Source organism: Aspergillus clavatus, genomic scaffold, assembly GCF_000002715.2.
Source record: "Aspergillus clavatus NRRL 1 1099423829798 genomic scaffold, whole genome shotgun sequence".
NCBI classification, from domain to species: Eukaryota; Fungi; Ascomycota; class Eurotiomycetes; order Eurotiales; family Aspergillaceae; genus Aspergillus; species Aspergillus clavatus.
In genome coordinates this window covers 280980-303888 of record NW_001517101.1, presented here as the reverse complement: position 1 = coordinate 303888, position 22909 = coordinate 280980, and the positions used below count along the sequence as shown (strand labels likewise).

Here is a 22909-nt window from a genome sequence, read left to right as displayed (position 1 = left end):
AGCTCCAGCGTTGCTGAGGGAGCTTTCCAGCAGATCATCAACCATAACCTATGGAAACAGCAGAGCCTCGAATGAAATTCAGGAATGGGAAAGAGAGATTGCTTGTTGCTTTGTTTAGTAGGTAGTGGTGCTTGGTTGCAATACCCCTATCTGTCAGCCTGGCTCAAACCATGGTTGACACACGCTGCTTGGTGATAGAATGATAGATATGACAGATAATGACAGAAATATCTTGGTAGACAGAACCTGGATGCGAAAGGGCAGGAACCCAAACGCACATACACACACACACACTATTAGGTTGTAATTATGCCATGAAGATCTCAAACCTGGGTAGCTGTAAACTATTTTTTTGAATGAATGCAATAGGAGCATAGCCCGTGAATTGGCGAGTGATCTCGATCACTCTACCATCTCGAGTCTCAAGACAAAAGATCCCACTCAAACTGTCCTAGAGTGTCAGTGGCCAGAAATCCACTCAGGTCACAAGATTCGATGATGCAGTCCATTCAAGCCATCTTGAGCCACGGAACAACTGGGAACTCTCAGTGCCGTGCAGAATGCTGTAAAGTTCCCCAAGGAAACGTCAGACCCACAAGTTACGGGATTAGCACGGAACATCTCCCACAAAAAGGCCCTGCCATTCGGTGCCACTAATTCGCTTTCCAGAGACGCAGGCATACTTACCAACGATGACAACTCGCCTTGACTTCTATGTATGAGGGAAGAACGGCCCCGTAATCCGTATAAGCCCCAGTGCCCAGGTGATGAACCTCGTGAGCTCCCAACAACTGTAGAATCTTCATGCTCTATGCTCCGTCGATAGAGTACCACAATGCCACCACGGTAATCGGAGTCCCGTGATTATGCATTCGGTGTCGACGAGTTTTCGTCGCGTTTGGAGCAAGGCGCCGAGTGGAGCCACATCGAAACTTCAGGATCTATTTTCCAGCACCTATCAGGAGTCCGATTGGCGGCGATGGCGCCAATGCATGGACGACCTTGTTCGTACTTACCCTCCTGCTCCTTTCCAGTGACCATACAACTTCATGCGGCTTCGCAAGTCCTTTGAAATCAGTCTCTTGAACAACGCTGTACAGCCCCTGTACTGCACATACTCCATCGCTCACAGTGGGTATGAGGTCCTTCAGATCCTCATCCCTAAGATCCCTGATTTTTGCAGCGCGAGGAGGAGAAGAAGACAAACCGAAGCCTTAGCCTCAAGCACAGTCGGGAAGAAAAGACAACCATGAACCGTCACCGAGAATTTATCGACACCACTACGAGCCCCATAAGGAGCTCTTTGCGAAGGTTGAGGCATCTTTGAATGCTTTCGACTGCAGTCGCAGATACACTCAACATCCAAGCAAGTGAGATCTTGTTTCTTCGCCAGATCCGTATGACAATTCGAAAGCAACAGTCCAAATGGACAGAGCAAAGTTCCGGTGATGAGCCAGTCAGGACTGCTGATATTGATACAGAAAACCGCGGGGATCGATTGCTCGGCAGCTTCCTTAGCTGCGAGTAGTATGCATGGTCACATAAGAGCCCCCAAGGCGCTTTCGGAAACGTTCACCCGAAAGCTCAGAGCGAAGAGGATTATGATAAAGACTAGCCTTCAGAAACGACCTCCGCTTCACGATCACAGTACCTTCCTTAACCGAATGCGGAACCACTTGTCTGAAAGATAAGAAGCCCAATATGATTGAAGAGGTGGCCACACGAGGACCAGTTGGAAGTTCCATAAGCCACTTGCCATCGCATTCCCCGATTAGTCCTTCTACAATGGGCCTTGCCGGAAGTTGAAAAGAAGTGCTTTGCTGGTTGGAACAATCTGGCAGCTTGGTTGGATAAAGTGTGATGTCAAGCAAATGGACAGCCAATTATCCTCAACTGGCCGTCCAACAACCCATATCAACACGACAATCGCCATGTGTGGTGGAGTGCGCAGTGTTTCATGCACCGAAAGAGAGACGGGCTTGGGTAGAAAGTGCAGATGGCTGTCGGATCCACACTTTCTTCGACAGGCAGGCCGTCCAAGTGCTCCAACTCAACACCACCCCCGGAAGCCTGAGCGCTCTCTATGGCAAACCCTATCAAGATCCAACCCATCCAGGATATCCATGAAGAGTCCAGTGTATCGTTGGCGAGGGTTCAGAACTCATGGTGACCGTTCCACATATGATCTGCCACAGATTGATTCCAGCAAATAATCCTCAAAACGCAGTTTCGTGGTTGTCGACCCACAGCACGTGAGTGAGCTTCACTTGCTTCACTTGCAGTCAAACGGTCCCTCAATGCTCACGAGTGGGTGACCGAATAAAGCCGGCCAGTTTGACGATGACAACCAATCAAGGAGAGGGAGACTTTTTGTTTAAGAGATGATCCAGACAAGCGGCGCGGTCAACTTGCACACAGTCTCCATTTCCTTGTTGATATCTGTCATCGGTATCAAGAACTAAGAAACATGCGTGTCTTCCGATTCGGCCTTGCGATGCTTCACCACGTCACAACGATTACTGCCTCATGCTGCCTATGAGCGCGTGAGGCGTACAAGCACTGGAGGCGCGTAATCTTTCGTACCACAAGGAGGGTACGGCGGGCATGCTGTATCTGGTCATGGGAGCGCATGGCGTAGTGTGCATATGACTGTCCTGCGCAACGCGAGGATTGAGTTTCCCGGCATTGGGGATGATTTTCTGGCGGCAAGCGGCCGGAGCCTGTCGTTGACGAGGCCCATCTTCCACCCAAATACTAATGGTAGCGGAAGATCAACCAATCAAATCCGAACGATGAGAATATCAGATGGCTACCGAAGATCGATCATTCCGTCCTTCTGTCTTCTGTGGATTACAGTAAAAGAAAACGCAACAGCTCGATAATCAGATTGTGCCTTGCTCCTGTCTTGGATACTTCAGCCAGGTGTATTCTTCGCTGGAGAGCGGAGAACGGACAAACCATGAGATTGGCTCGCAGAACGCCCAAGGACCCATTTGGCGACCAACAAGATTATAAGACTAATCAGTGATAGGAAAGTAGTCTCACTGGCGGGGGCAAACAGGCCAGGCTTACCTCGATCGCATCTAGATCTGTCTTGGTCATTTGTTTGAGAGTGAGGACTCCGGCCGCACTTGCACCGGCTAGGGGACAGGTGTATTGGAGCCTTCCTGGAGGAGGCCCATGTCTACTTGCTGGTTGCCCCCTTTCATGCAATAGCGTGCTTTCACCTACAGTTTTGTACAGTTCCCCCAGGCCGTTAAGGCTGCAAAAAACTCTTTAGGCACTGTTCCAGAGACACGTCCAAGGAGATGTTACATACTAAGATTGTCAAGCGGCTAGCGTTTGCTACAGAATGTGGACAGAACATACCTCCTCTCCTCGAACAACTCAAGCTCACCCACACCTCCATACTCCCTACATCTCTCAGCTAATCGAGAAGGGAACCTTGAACATCTTGGGTCTTTAAATGCCGCACAGAAACCGTCCTCGGACGCTAAATCGATTTTGGCCATGTCATCGCAACCACTCGTTCAAGGCTTCGCGAGGAGTGAGCGGAATGACCCGTTATTCACCAAAATAAGTATTCGCCTGGCTAGTTGACTCCCCAAACAATCATCAGCCTCCCGTTATCTTTGTCGTTCTCAGGGTTTCTCTAAGATGGTGTCCATCGTCGCCTTTCCTTGAACCTTCCGCACTCAGACACAGATTGAAAGGCACCCCCACGCACTCCAAATCGTCGTATCATACGAAAGAGGTGACTAAAGATTGAGGCTTGGGGGATAATGGAGAATCAGAACAATGTGACAAGGCAGAACGGAGAGAAAAGGTAGGGAGTCCACAGACACTCAGTATAATATCACTGGTGTCCACGCCACAGCTTGTCATGATCACTTGAGCCACTCTTCCGTGGTTGCTAAATGGTCGAATGTTGCAGTCATGATAGTGAAACCAATGCCGGTCAAAACCGGAATTCCGGGTCCGAAGCGTCCGACACACAGTCGCATAGATACACAGAAGACACAGAGTACTATCGAACTTTTCTCGAAGGAATCCTAGAGGTGGTTTGCAATGGAGATGAGGCGACCGTTTCTCACCTGATATCTTTGATTCGCTCCGGCGCTTCGCAGGATGAGATACTTGCAAACCTCTCCGAATCTCAAACCTATAACAATAACCATGACGGAGCAAATCGATCAGAATAAGCTGTGGGGAAGCTGATCCTTTTGAGCAGTGCTGTCTCCTATTTTTGGAGCGAGTTTTTTCCAATCCAACGCCGCCCTAATCTCACTTCGAGAGTCGGGTTTATTTCATGGCATGCCCAAAGCTCTCACTCTGTCCACTATCTCTTTCGAGTCACATTAGTTGGTTGGCAAAACAGAACAATTTGAGGCTCCGCATGCACTTGATACTCAGAAATTATCTCTTTCTTCAGAAGAACACACTCGTATCCCCGGCCTAGATTCAATTAACCTGATTTTATAGGACCGGCATCATCCCTTCACTGCCTTTAGATGTCAAGCATCATATTCCACCCCGTCCGCTCTCTTCACATGGCTCGACGAGTGAAGAATCGCCCTCCCTAGGAACGCCATCCTCACGACTCATAATACACAATGTCGGTAGTAGGCCGAAAGGGTGTGAAAGTGGTTCGATCATCCTCCATTACCAGGGGGTAGACGCTGCTGTGATGATCTCGTTACCCAACGATGTACAACTCGCTTCGCAAATCCTCTTGGGTATCGCCTACGATTCAACTTTGGCCACAACCTGAAGATTCACCTGGAGGCATTGAATCAGAACCAGACCATAAATATGTCTTTTCGAGAGTTTGCTCTCCCGAGTCATCTCCCAGACCATATCTGCATTGCTCATCATCTTAAGACGCTAAATCCTTCCTCCGAGTGGCTTCGGCCTGTCGAACCAACAAAGGTCCAGTGTGGGAACCAACAAGTGCTGCTGTTTGAAGCCAGCGACCATGCAGTGAGGCTACTCTTGATGCAAGGGAGATACAAAGACAGGACAAGACAAGGAAAGGAGATCATCATCCTCCAATGATGATTCTGCGTAATTGCTTCCGCGGTTCTATCAAAGAGTTTCTTGAGATGGGGACTGGAGGATGAGGATGGTTGTCTGTGATGTTCAAGACGCCAGGCTTGGCTCAGGTGCAATGGGGAATGGGGTCCTCATCAGCCTTCTCTCTTTCCCCTGGTTCACTGGACGTGATCGAGGAAATGCTTGCACCCACTAATCTCGACTGGGTAAGATGCCTGGTGTCATCTAGTGATGTTACTATGCTGACTTTTGACACCGCCTGTGGGATCAGCAGATTCAGGGTTTCGAAGACACCAGCACGAATGGACTATGGTACCCTCTTTTCAATCCATAGTGGAAGTGGCCTTTGTACGTTCAATCAGGGCAGCCTGAGCAACCATATACTTTGGAGACGATCTGAGCACATTGAGATCCCAGAAAATTTGATAGAGAAGCTATTTTGAACTAAGACATGACACGCGAAAATGTGCCTCTCAATTCCATCTCATCACGTTGTAATACATGATACATATATGCCTCTCACTGAGATGCGACCATTGTGGACGATTCCGTAGTAAAAATTCAACCCGAACAAATTATATGTAGTAGAAAGTAAAACCAAAGGCCCTACAAAACATTCCTAGTACTGAAATGAGGTTTTGTATGCATATTGTCGAGGTCTATACAAGCTAGGAGCTAGATAACCACCATTTCGGCACAACCCGCGTGGACCCTGTGTATGAGAAAAAATGTAGTCAATGCACTGCATGATCTCATTGTCCAAAGTCACACTTCAAGCATCGCCATTGACAGGCGAGACTCACCAACTCAAAACCAAAATCATGAAACCCTCTCTACCACTGCGACGCATATGTCGCCCAACGAGAATCGTCACCCGCCCTCAAGCTTCATCCTCGCTCATCCTACCCATTTCGCGGCACCGATCACCACCTACAACTCCCACCACAACCCGAATCCCAAGCCTCCCCACCCGCCGTTCCTTCAACCTTTCCTCGCTCTCCAGCCTCTTCCCACCAAGCAACAACGGCGGCAGCAACAGCCGCGTCCTCACCGCCACCCGCATCCTGCCCTACGCCCCCGACAACCTCTTCCGCGTCATCGCCTCTGTCGAATCCTACTCGCAATTCCTCCCCTTCCTTACCGCCTCGACCGTCACTCACCGCGATCCAGAAACGGGGTATCCGACCCGCGCCTTCCTGACCGTCGGCTACGGGCCTCTCAGCGAGACCTTCACATCGCGCGTGGACTGCAGCCGGGCGCAGTGGACGGTCGAGGCGCGCAGCGGGGCCAAGTTCGGGATCGACTCGAAGGATGGGCAGGCGGGCAAGGACTTTCCTGGCGCGAACGAGGGGATTTTCGAGTATCTGAGTACGAAGTGGGAGTTGGTGCCGGAGGGGGATGGGGAGGTGAAGCGGACGAAGGTGCAGTTGGAGATCCAGTTTGAGTTTCGGAATCAGTTCCATGCGGCTATGATGAGTGCGGTTGAGGGGCAGATGGCTGGGGTTATGATTGAGGCGTTTGAGAAGAGGATTCGGGAGGTGGAGGGGAGGTGAATTGATGGGCGTGCTCTTGTCTATCCTTGTACATGATAGAGCATAGACTGTGTGTTATGGCGTTGGCGGAAGAGCTGGGATATATAGTTTGTACACTAGAGTTGCATCATTTTCTTCCATCCTTGATCTCTATGAGATGACCCGCTGTACACTGAGACAACATATGAGAAAAGAAATTTCCGAACAAAGCCTAGCCAAAGGTAGTATATAATACAAGACAATTATCGAAACACATGCACCCGGGAGCTATTTTCTTCATAGCATGCTCAGGCTGCGGTTCCGGCTGGCCGCATTGCGGGCTCCCTTCATCGAGCTAACCGCGTTGTAATTGTCAAACACAACCTCCCAGTTGATGCGGTCCCACCAGCGCTCCAGATACTCGGCCTTGCCGCCGATTCCGTAATCCATCATCCACACATGCTCCCAGGTGTTCACACACAGAATGGGCTGGACGTCCACGGCACCGGCGGCCATGCTCTTCTGGTTCATTGAGTGGGCACCCATTGAGCCGGCGTACATGTTGCCGAGAGGCGCGTCAGGCGAGTGGGTAGCCATGTCGACCGGTTGCCGCCGGGAGTGAGCAGCAGGATAGGGCGAGCCTGCACTGTAGGTGCAGAAGATGTGCATCAGTCCCTCGCGCTCCAGGTTCTTGGCCAGCCACACAAAGCCGGGACCGAACATGGCGTTGGCGGTGGCTAGGAAGTCAAGTTTCAAGGATTCGACGGAGGAGCAGGTATCGACGATGTCTTTGGCGAACTTGTCGGGGATCTGGGTGGGGGTGGGCGACTATCACGACAACTGGAGATTAGACATTGCCCCATGAGTAGATAAACCCTATCCTCACATTCCACTTACCAAGCAGTTGAAGAAGAAGTGGTTATTGTGAGCCATCGAGGCATAGTTGAAGACGGAGGCCATCTCCGGACGCCGGGAGTATTTGACCAGCAGTTCTCCGGGTTTCGCATCGGCGTCAACGGTGTCTATGATTGACAATATTAGATGATCAATCCATTAAGACCTCTAATTTGGGTTTTCTAGGATATCTAGAATCAAGCCGGGGCACGCTGCGGAGGGTCAGTTCTTACCCTGTGTCAAGAGGTTCAGTTTGTCGATGAGGAGAGTCTGGTACTGGGTCCAAGCGAAGTCGAAAGCCTCTGGCGACATGAGCTCCGGAACACCATTGTTCTTGAAGTACGTATCGTGCGTCAACTGAGGCACCCGGTGCAATTGTCGTGTTTGGAAGCGTGGGAGAGCGGAGATGGGTTTCTAACAAGGAAACGGTCAGTCCTGTGCTGGAGCCAACGCCGGTGGAGAAGCGGAAGAAAGCTCACTTGAGAAAGAGCGGACAACGCACGCAGAGGAGTCTGCGGCCGGAGGAATCGGTTCAGCATAATGGAGGTGTGGAATTGGGAGATCTCAACGGCGACTGGAGAACAGCTTCAAAACCGCAGAATTTCCATCGCGGACTTGACATTGCTGTATCGAGACTAGCGTTGCTGAGGTAAGGCGTCCAGAAACGACAGCCAATCAGCGGTCAGAGATCTACTTCCTTCATTTTTAACCGCCCATCGTCGGTCTTCTGCATCTTCTCTTGCTCTTTTCCCTACGCGCCTTCATATTCGCGTTGTCGAATGAGATGCCCCCAGCCTTGTTTACATCCAAGAATAGTGAGTAGCTGTACTTTGATCGTTCGATATGCGGTCTGCTATCGAGCTCCATCCGCCGCCTTCATCTGGTGATGGCGGCGCTTGGAGCTGCTCTGGCCCTGACTACTTGTTTTAAATGAAGCCATGATGCCTATTTTGGGCACAAATGAGTATCTAATACTCTGTGCTTGTCCTGTTTTCTTGCAAATCTCCTACAGTCAGCTGCGTTGTCACTCTTTGTCCTTCTTCACGGCCCTTTCAGTGCCAAAGTTTAGCTCTTACTACAGGTCTTTCTTTGTCAATCACGAACATTCATAGTCTGTCTAATTAATCCATCTTGCCTTCAACTTACTCCTTCTCTTGACTGTTCCCTTATCGCGTATCTTTAGCTGATCTTTTTGGGGCGCCAAATGGCGAGGTCGACCTTCTCTGTGTCCTGGGTGGCACTCATCAGCATCATTGCAACCGCTATCCCAACAAGTTATGCTTTCGATCATCTGCTACAGCGGGACAGTGACTCCTGTCCGGCCTTATTCCAGAAATGCGGGAACTCTAAGCTGCCGGCTTCTTTCTGCTGCCCGTCTACATCCACTTGCGTGAGCCTGGACAATGCAAGTTCTGCCATTTGTTGCCCCAGTGGGCAAAACTGCGCATTTATTGAGCCGATCACCTGTGATATACAGCAGCAAAATGCTACACTTTATCCAAAGGCTGTGGTCAAGACGACGAGACTTGACGAAGCCTTACCTAAATGTGGTGGTAAATGTTGTCCGTTCGGATACGCATGTCAAAGCAATGGCATCTGTGCCCTGGATACATCGAGTTCTTCAACTTTAACCGTCCCGGAGTCTTCATCGACTACAGAAACATCCTCCTCTATATCTCCATCCACCACTCTCTCCATAGTTACCTCTACCTCTTCTACATCTTCCTTGACAGTTGCGACAGCTACAACACAAACCATAGATACAACCTCTTCGACAGACGTGTCGCAGCCAACGGTCATCACAGCCTCCGATCTGGCAGTCTCGTCGCCGTCCAGCGCGGCATCAAGCTGCAATGGAACAACTGCCGCCATGGCCACTGCATGCCCCTCGTTCCCGACCAACGCCATCCTTGCCGGCTTTTTCCCTGGCGCTGCCTTTGGAGCTGTCGTTGCACTACTGGCCATGTTCCTTATGCGAAGACGGCACAATAACCTGCCCCCTTCCGCCAAAGTCGCTCAACACACCCAACGGACATCGAATGGAACACTGCTTGGCATCTCCGACCCCATCCCGTCAGAAGAGAACGCCTACCGCACTGATTTCCTCCTACATCGGCCTGCCAAGCGGAACTCTGAGGGCGCACGCTCCATGCTCCAACGTACGGGCACCCGCGTCAAGAGCCTATTCGGTGGAGCGCCGAAGCTGAGCGCGCAGTCAGCCTCCAAATCACCCCCGCTACCAACAACGCCTGTCGTGCAAGTTCGCCAGCCCAGCACCGAAAGTATCAAGGTGTATACACCGCCGAGCACGTTCGCCAGCACAGGCGTCCTGAAACCGGAGCCGTACCCGAACGTCGCTATGCCGTCTGGCCAGACCTTTACCGAGATGATTGGCCGGGTGGGATTCAAGAATAAGCTAGGTGACCCGTGCTACCAGGTCAACGAGCCCCCAACGATAAGAGAGAAGAGTCCCTTGAGGAATATCTGATAGGACCGTCGTTGCCATATTTGGGCATTCGTCGTGTGCTATTTTGGCGTATCAACAACATCTGTATCTGGTGCAACCAACTTCATTTGACGATGTTACATAGAAGAAAGATGATTCCCTGTTTCTTTATTGTTGGTGTTTATCTGTTAGCGCTGTGCATATGTTCCTTCCTTGATGGTAAATGTTACGTCAACCCACATGATCGGTTGCTGTTTCTCAAATTTAAAAAGAATCAATTATTACACTAATCTAAAGCATAATATATACTACATCAGAACGGCTTTATAAGGAAAAAAAATGATTATGAGCGGATGGCCCGCCTGGCCTTCCATTCCGCCACCAGCCTCTTGACTTCCTTCAAGAGCCCCACAAGGAGCGGAACGCCGACGGGGCCCAGCAAGGGGAGATACACGGCTACTTTATGCTCATCGGGGAAATACATCTGGCCCACCATGGTCTTCTCGAAGAAACTGCGCTCGGCCTCGGTCTCCGCGACTCGGGCACTGGCGAGGGCGGCCTCAAAGCGGCCGTCACGCAGATGGGTGCATGCCGAAGTCAGATGCGAGAGCGTGGCGGAAACGGATGCAGCGACGTTGGCGGGGATGGGGATCGAGGGGAGGGACTCTGTGAGGCGGGCGAGCGAGCCCATGGTGGAGGAGGCGGAGAGGAGGAGGGTGGCGGCGCGGATGCGGATGAGGGTCTGCAGGCGGAAGGGGAGAGAGGTGGGGGTTGTGGGGACGCCGAGGAGAGTGAGCAGCTGGTGGGAGAAGGTGAGGAAGGCGGCGCGCAGGGCTTCCTTGGACAGGTGGGCTGGGTTAGAGGGGTTGTCGTTGACGGTCGATAGGGGCGGGTTGAGGAGGAAGACACCGCCCCATTGCGGGATGATCCAGCTAGTCGCGCCGCTTTCCTTGACGAGCATGGGTGACTGCGAGGGCGTGGGCACGTAGAGGATGAAGTTGATTGTGGGGCCGTTGCCGATGCTCGGGCTTAGGGGCCACTCGGCGGCGTTGATGAAGGCGCTCAGGTCTTCTTTCTTCAGGGTCCATGCCGCTTGCGTTTCGTCGTACTCGGGCAGGGGTGCGGTTGGCGAGAACGTCGCGTATAGTTGGACTTGCGTATCGACGGTGAAGTTGCTGATGGGCGCGAGTGCCTGCAACAGAGGGGAGATGTACTCCTCCACGGCGGCCTGGATGTCCCACGAGGAGGGCTCCGATCCGGGCGTGAAGAGAGAGAAAGCAAGATGATAGGTCTCTGCGTACTTCATGGACCGTCTGAGCCGCCGGCTGATACTCTCTGCGAGTTGGGGCGAGATGGAGTTGAGGACCGCGGACGGCTGCTGGTTGTTCGACGACGCAGGGGCGTTGGTATTAGCGCCGCCCAAATTACTGTCGGACAAGATCTGCGCAATGGTAGCTTTCTCCTCCGTGAACAGATTCTGCAGTTCCCCTGCGATGTAAGCGGACAGAGGTGGATTGGATGATGATGGCGCGGGGACCTGGCTCGGAGGATACATGACATCCAGCTGGGTGGTCTCGGCATGGAGCTCTGCTTTCGGAGCAGTTAAATCATCCTGGGGCAGTAGTCGTACTGTCAATGCAGTATCGGCTTTTCCCAAACCATCTGGCGTCGGCTGTGCCTGGACATTTGCATTATCCTCTGGACTGGCCGTGTCCTCGGCGAGTTTTAAGCGGAGGTGGTGGGCGGAGAATTCGTTGTGGTCATCGAGAGTATGCTGCGTGGTGCGAAGGAGATGCTGCGCTTCTGAGCGTTGCATATACGGCGCCTCAAGTCGGATTTCAAGAGGGAACACAGGGCGACATGTCTGTATATCGTGCCGCAGCGAATTAGTGTCTGGATTATGGGATGTTACGTTGTTGGGACGCGGCTGGAAACACTACCTTTCCATCAGCCCAATCGACCATCTCCTGCAGAGGCAAATGAGCCCGATAGATTGACGTTGTCTTCCACCATATCGGAAATCCTAGGAAGATAACGACCGCCCAAAATGCAGCGATGACCTTGAAGCGAGTACGGATGGCCTCTGGCTTCTCAGGCGGAGGAAGCCGTTGCGCGGTGGACTTAGAACTCATGACGGTGGGATTTGATGGTTGTGGGATAGTGTGAATACGTGACCGGGGGTCGTCATTCTCGCCAGGCATAATCACGACATCCTCCTGTTCATGGAGTTGTTGACAGTGAATCTGGGAAGCTCTAAACTAACTGACGTGCGGAGACTAGGCGGAGAGCCACAGTGGCCGCAGCGAAGTCGATCCGAGGGACAACAGCCAACTCCAGAGGATCCATCAACATTGCTTGGTATACTTTAACATTTCTACAACTACTCTATAGTTTACTTCTTGCATATTTGTTTGTTCAATTTAATACACTTTTGCAGATAACTTGGTGGTGGTTGACATACGGAGTATGGTATCAAGGCAATAGTCATAATAAATGTCCATGGATTATTAGATGCACAAGCTCTAGCCGCCTAGTGATCTATAAGTCAAATTTCCTGGGTATCTCAGATATGCGCCGATTTAAATGAACATGACCGTAATGGGTAATAAGTAAAATGATAGAAGATTCAATCTAGTATTCCTTTTCGAAGAGCTTCTGAATAGGTTTCGCAGCCTGTATCAACAATTAGTACCTGATACCCCATGGTCGATGTTTAAATATGAGGAACATACATCGATGAACCGTTCTAAATCTTGGTCCAAGCTGGCCAGGTCATCCTTTCGCTTCTTGTTCTCCGCGATAAGAGCTTGCTTGCGTTTGAGAAGTTCTTGACGCGCCTGCTCCAGCTTCTCGCGTTCGGCATGTTCGTGGTTGATGCGAGCAATCATCAGCTCATGGGAGTCTAGATCTCTGTGTTCCGGATGTAGCGTAAGGAACTCCTCCACGGGGATCAATGGGAGAGCAAGATATTTGTGACTAAATGCGAACAAGACTCGTTAGCTTGATCGCATAAGAATAATGAAACCACCCCCAAGAATGAACGGCGGTGGTCATACTCATAGGATTCGCAAGCAGCGATTTCTCCTGTCAGATGTCGCTGCTCATAGTACAAGTTTTGAAGTTGGAGATGTAACCGATCGACCTCTTGACGCGCCTCTGCAGTAAATTGCTTTGTCTGGCGGACCCGAAGAATAGCATCCCGATTCTGGCCGCGCAGCTGAGCTAGAAGTGCGAACAATTGCTTCTGCTGTTTAGAAGCAGCCTGGACTGCCTCTCCCGGGTCTGAGGAGGGAGTTTGCGTCGAAGGATCTAACAAAGATAACAGCTTCTGGCATTGTTCCCGTGTCTCGGCGCTGGTCTGCAACACAGGCAGCAGCGAGGGATCGGTGACGATATCACTGATAGACATAGTGAGGAGGACGACAAATGGATGACACAAGACCTGATGTGAGGGGGAATGTCGCTGGCGCAGTGGCGAAGAAGGTCTTGGCTCCTGGAGTAGGTAGGACGGTTCGATGAACTGAGGGGGCAGACGAAAGGACGAGACAAGCACAATTGAGCACTGGAGAACGTGGATTGACGGCGGTCGCTGATGGGCTGGGATTGTGCAGGTTAGCAGAGAGCGACTGGGGTCAAGGGAGAACAGTAGCTACCTAGGAAGTCAAATGGAATAGGCGATGATTGTCCTAGATGTGGTGAGAATGATAACGATGTCTAGAGCGTTCACATGAAGCCAAAGCAAGTGGTTGGGGGAACTAGTAATTATTACTTAGTTATCGCTGATTGAATTTCCTCCAACGAAATCTTGCAGTTCCTCTTTTAATGATTGCCGCCCCCCACCCATTCTCACTCTCTTCTTCTTCTTCTTCTTCTTCCTCTTCCTCTTGGATTTGTCTCTCACTCTCCTCTCTCCTTTGTCCCATCAGTCCTTATCGAATTCTTCTCTCTTCCTATTGCACACATTCTTTTCCTGAGACTCTCATCGCCTGTCCATATCATCTCATTATTGACTCTTCTCCTTGCTTTTCCTCTCTTTGGACATTCGCTCCGAGGATCCGCTCTTCGGCACCCAAACAACAATACTCCGTGGTACCCAGTCAATCCCCGGTCTCCTTGTTCGACCCAACCTACACCTACACCTCCACAAATTTGACAGGCTATGCGGATTTGAAGTCCTCAACGACCTGGTGGAAGAGAATCGACTGAACTGGTCGATTGATCACCATGGCTTGCGCAACGCAGTCCGTGACGCTGGAGTCGTACCCAGACGCCGTGACCACCTCCTATGTCCTAAATGCAACTGAGGAGACCCGTTTACTACGAGATCGCCGACGCAGACACTCGTTTCACACTTCCCGAAAACTATCATGCGACTATGACGGTGATGCAATCTTCCTCAGAGTAAGATAAATGTCGCTTCAGGGTAGGCGGACTACGTTCCTAACAACCAGCAGGTTGAACTCTTTCTGGCGGAATTAGAACGTCGAATGCATTGGCTTGAACAGTACCGAAAGTCGCACATGGATCAGATCGATTCTAGCCTGCGGAGGGCGTACGCAACACTCGAAGCCGTGAGGGACTCATGTTCCCACGCCTCTGGAGAACTTATGGGCAGTGGAAAGAGGCGGGCCACGCTCCTTGTCGAAACCCTGGAGGAACGATATAAGGAAGCCTTGGCCACCAAGGAGACGCTGGAGCAGAAGGCTCAGGCCGGTGTCCGCTTGATGGAGTCTTTCCTCATTGAGCTGGAGTCTTGCGCTCACACCGTTCGGGATCGCGGCATCTACGGTGCTCTGGACGATGGATGGAAAGCGATGGACTCGAAACTTGTCCACGCGGTTGACGAGGGAATGGAGCGTGCCCGGAGAGCCAAGGATGTATTACGCGAGAGCATCGACAATGCTATTCTTCTGGCGCAAGAACAGCGATTGATCACTTACGCGGATCTGCCGCATCCGTGGAGGATCAACCCTCACATTCTACAGGGATACCGCTTCACTTCGTCCAAGGTGGAGTGTTTGTGGTCGGTCTTCAGCTTTTGCAACGAAACCGTTAATATCTGGTCTCACTTGATCGGCTTGTTCATCGTCCTCTCTGTGGCCTTTTACTTCTACCCTCTGAATCCCAATTTCCACCTGAGCACCAAAACCGACGTCATGATCGCCGCCGTGTTTTTCTTTGCTGCGTGCAAGTGTCTGGTCTGCAGTACCCTTTGGCACACCATGAACAGCATTGCCAACCAGCCTCTGATGGAGAGATTTGCCTGTGTGGATTATACTGGCATCTCGCTTCTGGTGGCAGCCTCCATTGTGACGACTGAGTACACAGCTTTCTATTGTGAGCCTGTTTCTCGGTGGACCTACATCCTCCTGACCATGTCTCTCGGTATCGGCGGCGTTGTCCTGCCTTGGCATCCTACTTTCAACCGTGCTGACATGGCGTGGGCTCGTGTGGCGTTCTATGTGACGCTCGCCCTCACTGGATTCGCGCCACTCTTCCAACTCACATACACTCGGGGGTTCGTCTGGTGTGTCTACTTCTACGCTCCGATCGTGAAGAGTGTCCTCGTTTACTTTGCGGGGGCCTGCATCTACGCATCGCAGGTACCCGAGCGGTGGAGCCCTGGACTCTTCGACTACTGCGGTGGTAGCCACAACATCTGGCATCTGGCAGTACTGGGCGGCATTCTGTTCCACTACTGTGCGATGCAGGATTTGTTCGCTAATGCCTTTGTGAGAGCTCAGGGTGAATGTCCTAATCTCGCAGCATAAGCGACTGCGGCAAACCACTTCCACGCTCTTGCGTACGACCAGTTACGAACAATGTTCCACGAGATTTTCTGATTGCCATACACAAGCATTTAGATGTTGACGTCAAGGATTCATGGTCGGGTACCTGGCTCAGCGGTTGACACAGTCCCCTGTAATTCTTGCGTTAAAGATTTCGCTCAAGCACTCATTACGAGTGTCTTGCTAAGTTACTGCGTTTGCATGGATGGAGCATTACATCCCTTGATCTTTCATTTTACTCGCTTGCCTTAGACTGCTGATTCTATTTGAGGTGCCTTCGTGTACATACTTCTTCTGGTGTCTTGGCTGTTGCCTAGTTCTTTGATCGCTGCTTTCGATACCAGAGTTCTGCTCTCACTTACTATTTGCTGTTGATCTTGCTACATCCCTCTTGGGTCGGTTGAGAGTACATACTTCATTTTTTACATACCGTGTTCCTTAGACTTGATGATTTGCCACAGATGAAAGGCACTCGGCATAAATGCTATTGTTCCTAGACTGCCTCATCCTGCGATATGCAGGGTTGATCTATCCTGTCTATATATGCTTTGGTATCATAACATCATAAATTCTATGCGCGAAAACTCCGCCTTGAGTCTTGTCGCAGTCTGGATGACCTCCTGTCTGACGTGTTTCCTGCTTGACATCGAGACCACCGTGCCAAGTTGTCTTCAGACATTCTGTCTTGAGCATCTCTAGATAGCGATAATATTTGTCAAGGACGGCAAGACCCATAGGTGCAAGACCTTCTGTCGAGTCAAGATCGGGACGAAAAATATCGGGTAGCTGCACTCCTAGCCTTAATGGGCTACTGCTCGGGTCACTCTGGGTCATGTTATATGGCTATCGCCATACAGAGCATGCATCTGGATGTAGTCATCGTCTTCATGAGTCTGTCTTCTCAGCGTCGACAGCAGCGGGGTCTCTCCCGCGCTTCTGGTAGTGAGCCTGGATCCAGCAGCGGTACATCTTGAGCTTCCGCTGGCGGTTCACGATGAGTCGGCGATCGACGCCGATTTTCTGGACTTCAAACACGCCCTTCGATACGTCCGCCGACTCGGCCTCGCTGTCCATCTGCAGACCCTCCTCGGGCGTCCATGTCGCCCACATATTCACCAGCTGGTCCTTGTCAAAGAAGTACACCCGCGTGCCGTCACCGCGGACATAGAAGTTCTCGTCCATATAGCGACCCTTCTTGAACCGCACCTGCGCTAGATCACCCCGGCCATAGTCGCGGAACAGAACGAGACCGCCAGGCTTGAGCACGCGGTAGACATTCCGGATGGCCTGGTCCCACTGATCCGGAGCCAGCGCCGAGAAGATGAAAATGAGAATGACCACATCAACCGACTCCTCCGCCAACCCGGGCGGGAGGCCATTATTCTCCTCGTCCGGCACAGCCGTGACATCCCACACATCTGCGGAGATGAACTTGGGATCATAGTGCTCGCTGTCCCGCATGACCTGCACCGCGGTCTTGGAGAAATCACACGCATGCACCATCAGCTCCTCATTCTCATTGTTCGTGATCAGCGGAAACGCCGTATTGCCCGCACCGGCGCCGACCTCGAGCACGACCTTCCTCCCCGCGCCTTTCTGGGTGACCTCGGCGAGCACGGGGAACTCCTGGCGCAGCCACTTGCGGTCCTTGAAGAAGTTGGCCGTGTTGTTCTTGTAGAAGAGGTTCCACCATTTCGCGGGGTCCTTGTTGAAGCGCTGCTTGTCGAAGTCCGAGACGGGCGATTCGCGCTGCTTGGCGTACTGGACCTCCGCGAAGGCTAGGAATTCGTCGTCGGGCTCGACGTGGTCCCAGGCGTTGAACTCGTAGACGTCGTCGCCTTCTTCGAGGAATCGGGAGCCGAATTGGAAGGGGTCGGTGCGTTTGAGGTTGTTGGCGGGGTCGTGGGAGCGATGCGCGGGGACTTGGGGTGGGTTGACATTTTGGATGAAGGTGATAATGTCATCGGCTGGTGCGTCTGGAGGGGGGGACATGGTGACTGCTTGATTCCTCTTTCGAGATAAAGATATGGCACTATTCGAGGAAGTTCAGGTTCAGCAGAGATGAAGATTCTAATAATCGGAAAAAAAAGAAATCACTGATAACAACAAATTTAGCGGGGAAAATCTAGATTGGCGCATGCCTCAGGCAGAGATACGAGCGGTGGGTCTGCGTATCTTATCGGTAATATTTGAGCCAATCAAAGCAGGGAAACAATGTGGGTGCCTGAGTGAAAGAAACTGACAGCCTGAGGCAGTGAGGCAGAGTCCAGGATCCGAAGTGAAGCTGACTTCTGTCATCTTCTTCCCTCTCTCTTCCTACATATTCTCCTTTGTGTCCCTTTCTTGGTCCATTCCGTATCCTTCAGTCCCTTGTTCAGGAGTTTTTGCTGAATATCGTTCGAGCGCTATGTCGCTCTGAGCCTGTACAGTCCATTGAGTCAGCCTCGCTGACAATCCATTGATCCGAGCGTCTTTCATACTTGCCCTATACAGTACATGAATCGAATCAGCTGCTCAATTTTGCGTATCTGCATATGATAAAATAGACTCCCTCTCTCTCTTTCTCTCTCATATACCTGTCAACGTCTCATAAATTTCAATCATATTCATATTCATCATCTTTCGAGCATATCCACAGGACCATCATGTCCTTCCTCAGCGGGTTACTATGCGGATGCTTCGCTCCCAAGACTGCCCCGCGCTCACCATCAGCCCCGGTCCAAGCAATGGCCGAAACCCATCCCCACAGTCTCACTCCCAACCACTTCCCATATTCCAATCATCATCAAGAGAGCCCGGGCTACACCAGCGGGTCCGACGAAGACGGGTACACGACCCCTGTTCCGCTGCCACGCTACACCCCGCGGCCGCTGAGCAGCGCCCAGGAAAAGACGCTGGAAGCGCACATGCGCGATCCCCCGCTCTCGTCCGCGCGGTCCAGCACCTCGCTGCGGGACGAGAAGGACCCGCGCGGCCTCGCGTCCAACGACGCTGATGAGCTCACCTCGGACGCCTCCTCGGCCATCTCCTTCCCCAGCAGCTACGGGAACACCTCGACGGCAACGAGGGAGACCCCTCCGCCGCCGTACTCGCCGGCGCCGTCGCGGGCAATGTCCATCTCCTCGTTGAATCCGCCGCCGCTGCCTCCTCCGCCTCCGCTGGTTCATCTTGCCCAGCCAAGGCCGGTGGCGCGGCGGGCGGATTCTCTAGTTCGGGATTTCGGGGCGCATGGGCGGGTGAGCTTTGAGGATCAGCATTCCTTGCGGTCGAGGAGGCTCTCGTGGGAGAGTAGATAGCTAAAAAATTAATGATTGGGTAGGGGGGCCTGGGGCTTTCTTTCTCTTGTTTGGATTGGTTATTTTTCACTTGTTCGCTGGACAATGGGGTACTACGGATACTTAATGATGGGGGCATCACTGGCCGGGAGGAATCATTGCGATATTTTCATATCATCTGCTGCGGGAATTGGGTCAGGGCATGCTACGCATGGGGCAATGAGGGCTGGTATTGGCGCAATGGTTGCATTCTGGTTCATTATGGAGTTGTTGATACTGATTCTGCAGCATTGCATATAAGCATCATAATAAGAGCAGATATACCATGATAACTTCTATCTCATCTCTGCAAGCGCTGCGAAATCGGTGTCTGGCTGGCACAGTAGGAGAGTGTCAATGACAGCAGAATCCTCTTCCCAAGTCTGATCCTGCACATGCTTCAGCAGGTACCCAGCAACCCCCGCGGGAAACTCCAGCAGCCTCAGAACCCGCGCGTCCTCGCTATCCTCCAGATACATGCAAATAGCCGCACACTCTGAGCGCACCCGGGTCTGCGCCCACCAGAGCCCAATGGAATCCAGCAGCGCCAGCCACCAACCGAGGATAACCAATGCGGGCGGGTCCTTGTTCGCCAACCGGTCCCAGAAAATGGGCAACAGACGACCCATGAAAGTCGTATACATGGAGAAACTCTTCATCGACCGCTCCGCCGCGAGCAACGCGGTAAGCATGCGCAGCGGCCACAGGTACGGATTCGACTCCTCGGTGGTTGTATCTTCGATCCCGCAGATATCCGCCAGCGCTGGGTGCAGACCTGCCCGCCCCGGCCGATGGTCGTCGAAGACCTTACTTTCCTCAACGTTGTCCATGAATACGCCCAGCCACATGCTGATGCACAGCCAGGGCCTGGTGAGGCCGAGGAGGTGGCGCAGACCGCCTTGCAGAATAAGCCAGCTGAGGGCTCCGGGATCGTCAGAGAACACGAACGATTTCCGGGGGTTGTACTCGTCCAGCGCGAACGAGTTGACCGTCATGAGCAGACATGTGGAGAATAGAGAGTCCATGTTATGGGGTCCGACACCCGAGGCCAGCTCCTTGGAGTACTGGCCGATGGCCCGTTGCCAATGATAAGCCTCGGCCAACTTGTAGGCGGTATTGTCTGGGACAGCATGGCTGAGATGCGACGTCGCTACTGCGATGAGGGTATGCATGACAAACGGCGTCTGAGTCTGACGTGTCAGCTGCTTCGCTACAATGGAGACTCGTTTCGCACTAACACTAAAAGCTAGCTCGGCCACTTCCTGCCTCAGCAGCTCCTGCGTACGTGGCGCGCCAACGGTAGGTGTAGTCACATTGTGGAAATGATGCAAAGCCCCGACGGTACCGGGTAGTTGACGCTTCTTCGAGCCCAATCCCAGCAGCTCATCTATCTTCTCCGAGACTTCCAGAAGATGCATGGAGTAGGCCCTTGAATCTGGCGATGCGAACCCCGGCTTCGTTTGCGCCAAGAGAGCAGCACCTCCCTCGCCACCTGTAGAATCCCCAGGCGCCGTATACACACACTCGACCCCATGTTTCTGACACCGCAGACAGTGGGGTTTCGCTTCGTCACACTGCAGCCAGTCAGATGCACCCCCCTTACCGGATGCGGGCCTGTTTTCGTAACCGCGGGGACAAAACAACATGCCTTGACTCGCCGGGTCTTGCAGACTAAACACCCAGCCCGGGACTTCCGATGTGACCGCCGCGCACGAAACTCTCGTTTGGTAGGATGCTCACCAGTGCTAGAGGATCTAGTGCCTGTGGGCTTGTACATGGGGATTCGAAATAGGCTCTTCTGGCCCTGTAGTGGGCCTGAGGGTCCAGGTGGATTAGAGATTGCCATTGACTGAGATCTGCTAGCAGCCTCAGCAGGGCTAGGAGTGTCTGTAGAAGACATTTCAAATTCTTAGTGTCGGCTAGATGCGGTTTGGTCCTCGCGGTAGATATAACTGCAGTGTACTGCTCCAGGTGATGGCAAACCTTTGCGCAAGAGTACGCCTACCTGGGCCGAATTAGCTGCGCCTTGCTACTCATATTCCATGGATTTGGCTTCCGTCAGAACGTGCTCTCCCCACCGGCCCCGAATCGTGAGTGAAAAGCGTACCTCGTTCATCTGGACAAGGCTGACCTATGAGATCTGATTTTGATACTCCATCGGCCTCAGATGCGACCAAAGGATGATACAGATGAGGCTGATCCTGAATACGAGGATGTTTCTGATATAGATATGACGCTAGACCCAGAATGGCAACTCTCGCATTCGCCTGATAGAATCCATGCCGAAAGGGGAAAGCCAGTACTCATCTACTGAATACCCCATGAGCGACGCAAGGCTGAGGATTCGAGCAGGGTGCTCGTTATTATTTAGAAAAAGACTTCAATTGGCTTTATACCACATGAAGCTGATAATTGGGATAACCATGTCATTAAATCATACACCATCTGCCACCGTAGACAACTCGCCGCTTAACCAATCTTCGCATTCGAGAAGTCCATCTCTGTACACGCATTAGAACCAAATCAACACCACACACTCGTAGACTCATCATTCATACCTGGATGCTCAGCCTGGAACTTCTTCAAGATATTCGCCTTCCGCTGCTCGTCACTGGTCATCCCGCCGGTCTCCTTCTGCCGCTGGTCATACATCATCTTCTCGACCATCGCCCTCGTCTCGCCGTCCAGATCACTCAAGCTCGAATTCTCCGGCGTGATCTTGCTGACGTCGATCTTCGGCGCACTCGTCACCACATGCGGCCACCACTCCATCTTGTTCACCTTGTCTAGATGGATCGAGACCTCCTTGCCAGGCGGCTTGGACGTCGTCTCCAGCGTCCACGATGATTCATCGACGAGGATGATATGCGGGAAATCGCCCTACCAGTCACACAAAAACACACGTCAACACCTCCCTCTCATCTCTCCAAATCAAAAAAAAAAAAAAAAAAAAGGTAGTGACAAAAACCCACCTCAATAAACGGCTCCTGCCCCTTAATCGCAACCTTGATCTTCGTCTTGGTCAGCACGACATCCATATCCCGGCCCTTGATAGTCGCCGGGATCGGAATCGTCACGTCCACGTCGCGGATCGTCTGCGTCCATTTGTACGGTAGCTGCGCCTGTTCCGCGTCCTCCTTTGCCTTGCGTTCTTTTTCCTCGCGCTCGCGGTCGGCGACCTCCTGGGGTGTAGGATCTTGTTCGGGGGCTGCGGAGGACATTGTTATGTGGAGTTAGGTTGGTTGCCGAAGCTGTTTGGAGCTGTTGGTTGTTGTGTTAGTTGGAGCTGGATTGAGGGGATGGTGGGGTACACTCGGTGCTTGGGTTATGCCGGGGTTGGGTTCGGACATACCTTCAATGATCACAGGAAGAAATACGAGTATTGTCGGAGAAGGACTACAGATTGATGGGAGAAGTTCGCAAGATGTTCAGAAATGTTTGCCAGATCGATACTTTGGAGGAGCTTCGACAGTCCAGTTCGAGTACCTTCTGTCGGCCACGGCGGTTGGCGGGGCCGATCCGCAGCTACGGTGTTATAGTGGAGAGCCTCTTACTGAGAGTGAGTACATCTAGACAAGTAGGCCCTCTCAGCTTTCGGTAATGGGTAATGACTAGAGCAGTATATACCAGGTCATAGAATTTGATTGACATACTGTTCTGCTTCCTCGAAATCAGTAACCGGACTTCCCACAAGGCACATAAACAGAATAAAAACATGTCATCACAAATCGCCCTTGCCGTACACTCCCTAAGATGCACCATGCACCAGATAACCCGAACAATAAACTGTCAGAATGTCACATATTCGTTTTCGCTAAATGTCGGAGACGCAGATCCAGCAGGCGTCGCGCCTAGCCTCATCGCATAGATCCCATGCTTCCCGCGCAAGAGACCTGAAACACA

At 52.1% G+C, this 22909-nt stretch overlaps 11 protein-coding genes across 11 annotated transcripts, besides 3 other annotated features; 4 read left to right on the top strand and 7 right to left on the bottom strand.

Moving 5' to 3' along the window:
• Positions 1-2882: 2882 nt before the first annotated feature.
• Positions 2883-3102, bottom strand: ACLA_089020 (uncharacterized protein; the record flags this gene model as incomplete). Its single annotated transcript, XM_001272636.1, has 2 exons — positions 2883-3017; positions 3073-3102. The coding sequence occupies 2 exons, from the start codon at positions 3100-3102 to the stop codon at positions 2883-2885; spliced, it is 165 nt and encodes a 54-aa protein (XP_001272637.1).
• Positions 3103-5873: 2771 nt separating this feature from the next.
• ACLA_089010 (ubiquinone-binding COQ10-like protein) lies at positions 5874-6605 on the top strand (the record flags this gene model as incomplete). The annotated part of the gene is made up of 1 exon (XM_001272635.1): positions 5874-6605. The coding sequence occupies one exon, from the start codon at positions 5874-5876 to the stop codon at positions 6603-6605; it is 732 nt and encodes a 243-aa protein (XP_001272636.1).
• Positions 6606-6860: 255 nt separating this feature from the next.
• On the bottom strand, positions 6861-7996 carry sod4 (mitochondrial 37S ribosomal protein mS42; the record flags this gene model as incomplete). Its single annotated transcript, XM_001272634.1, has 4 exons — positions 6861-7391; positions 7461-7585; positions 7691-7871; positions 7937-7996. 4 exons carry the CDS (start codon positions 7994-7996, stop codon positions 6861-6863), a joined length of 897 nt encoding a protein of 298 aa, XP_001272635.1.
• A 1039-nt stretch (positions 7997-9035) lies between these two features.
• On the top strand, positions 9036-9945 carry ACLA_088990 (uncharacterized protein; the record flags this gene model as incomplete). Its single annotated transcript, XM_001272633.1, has 2 exons — positions 9036-9156; positions 9218-9945. 2 exons carry the CDS (start codon positions 9036-9038, stop codon positions 9943-9945), a joined length of 849 nt encoding a protein of 282 aa, XP_001272634.1.
• A 301-nt stretch (positions 9946-10246) lies between these two features.
• On the bottom strand, positions 10247-12104 carry PIG-S (GPI-anchor transamidase GPI17; the record flags this gene model as incomplete). Its single annotated transcript, XM_001272632.1, has 2 exons — positions 10247-11767; positions 11844-12104. The coding sequence occupies 2 exons, from the start codon at positions 12102-12104 to the stop codon at positions 10247-10249; spliced, it is 1782 nt and encodes a 593-aa protein (XP_001272633.1).
• Positions 12105-12534: 430 nt separating this feature from the next.
• On the bottom strand, positions 12535-13312 carry ACLA_088970 (uncharacterized protein; the record flags this gene model as incomplete). Its single annotated transcript, XM_001272631.1, has 3 exons — positions 12535-12576; positions 12636-12879; positions 12960-13312. 3 exons carry the CDS (start codon positions 13310-13312, stop codon positions 12535-12537), a joined length of 639 nt encoding a protein of 212 aa, XP_001272632.1.
• A 443-nt stretch (positions 13313-13755) lies between these two features.
• Positions 13756-13789: a microsatellite.
• Positions 13757-13789: a microsatellite.
• A 338-nt stretch (positions 13790-14127) lies between these two features.
• On the top strand, positions 14128-15674 carry ACLA_088960 (putative IZH family channel protein (Izh3); the record flags this gene model as incomplete). Its single annotated transcript, XM_001272630.1, has 2 exons — positions 14128-14304; positions 14358-15674. The coding sequence occupies 2 exons, from the start codon at positions 14128-14130 to the stop codon at positions 15672-15674; spliced, it is 1494 nt and encodes a 497-aa protein (XP_001272631.1).
• A 903-nt stretch (positions 15675-16577) lies between these two features.
• Positions 16578-17684, bottom strand: ACLA_088950 (tRNA(Thr) (cytosine(32)-N(3))-methyltransferase; the record flags this gene model as incomplete). Its single annotated transcript, XM_001272629.1, has 1 exon — positions 16578-17684. The coding sequence occupies one exon, from the start codon at positions 17682-17684 to the stop codon at positions 16578-16580; it is 1107 nt and encodes a 368-aa protein (XP_001272630.1).
• A 653-nt stretch (positions 17685-18337) lies between these two features.
• On the top strand, positions 18338-18988 carry ACLA_088940 (uncharacterized protein; the record flags this gene model as incomplete). Its single annotated transcript, XM_001272628.1, has 1 exon — positions 18338-18988. The coding sequence occupies one exon, from the start codon at positions 18338-18340 to the stop codon at positions 18986-18988; it is 651 nt and encodes a 216-aa protein (XP_001272629.1).
• A 314-nt stretch (positions 18989-19302) lies between these two features.
• On the bottom strand, positions 19303-20906 carry ACLA_088930 (Zn(II)2Cys6 transcription factor domain-containing protein; the record flags this gene model as incomplete). Its single annotated transcript, XM_001272627.1, has 2 exons — positions 19303-20580; positions 20610-20906. 2 exons carry the CDS (start codon positions 20904-20906, stop codon positions 19303-19305), a joined length of 1575 nt encoding a protein of 524 aa, XP_001272628.1.
• Positions 20907-21475: 569 nt separating this feature from the next.
• On the bottom strand, positions 21476-22227 carry ACLA_088920 (NudC domain-containing protein; the record flags this gene model as incomplete). Its single annotated transcript, XM_001272626.1, has 3 exons — positions 21476-21507; positions 21565-21886; positions 21979-22227. 3 exons carry the CDS (start codon positions 22225-22227, stop codon positions 21476-21478), a joined length of 603 nt encoding a protein of 200 aa, XP_001272627.1.
• Positions 21940-21959: a microsatellite.
• Positions 22228-22909: the final 682 nt, after the last annotated feature.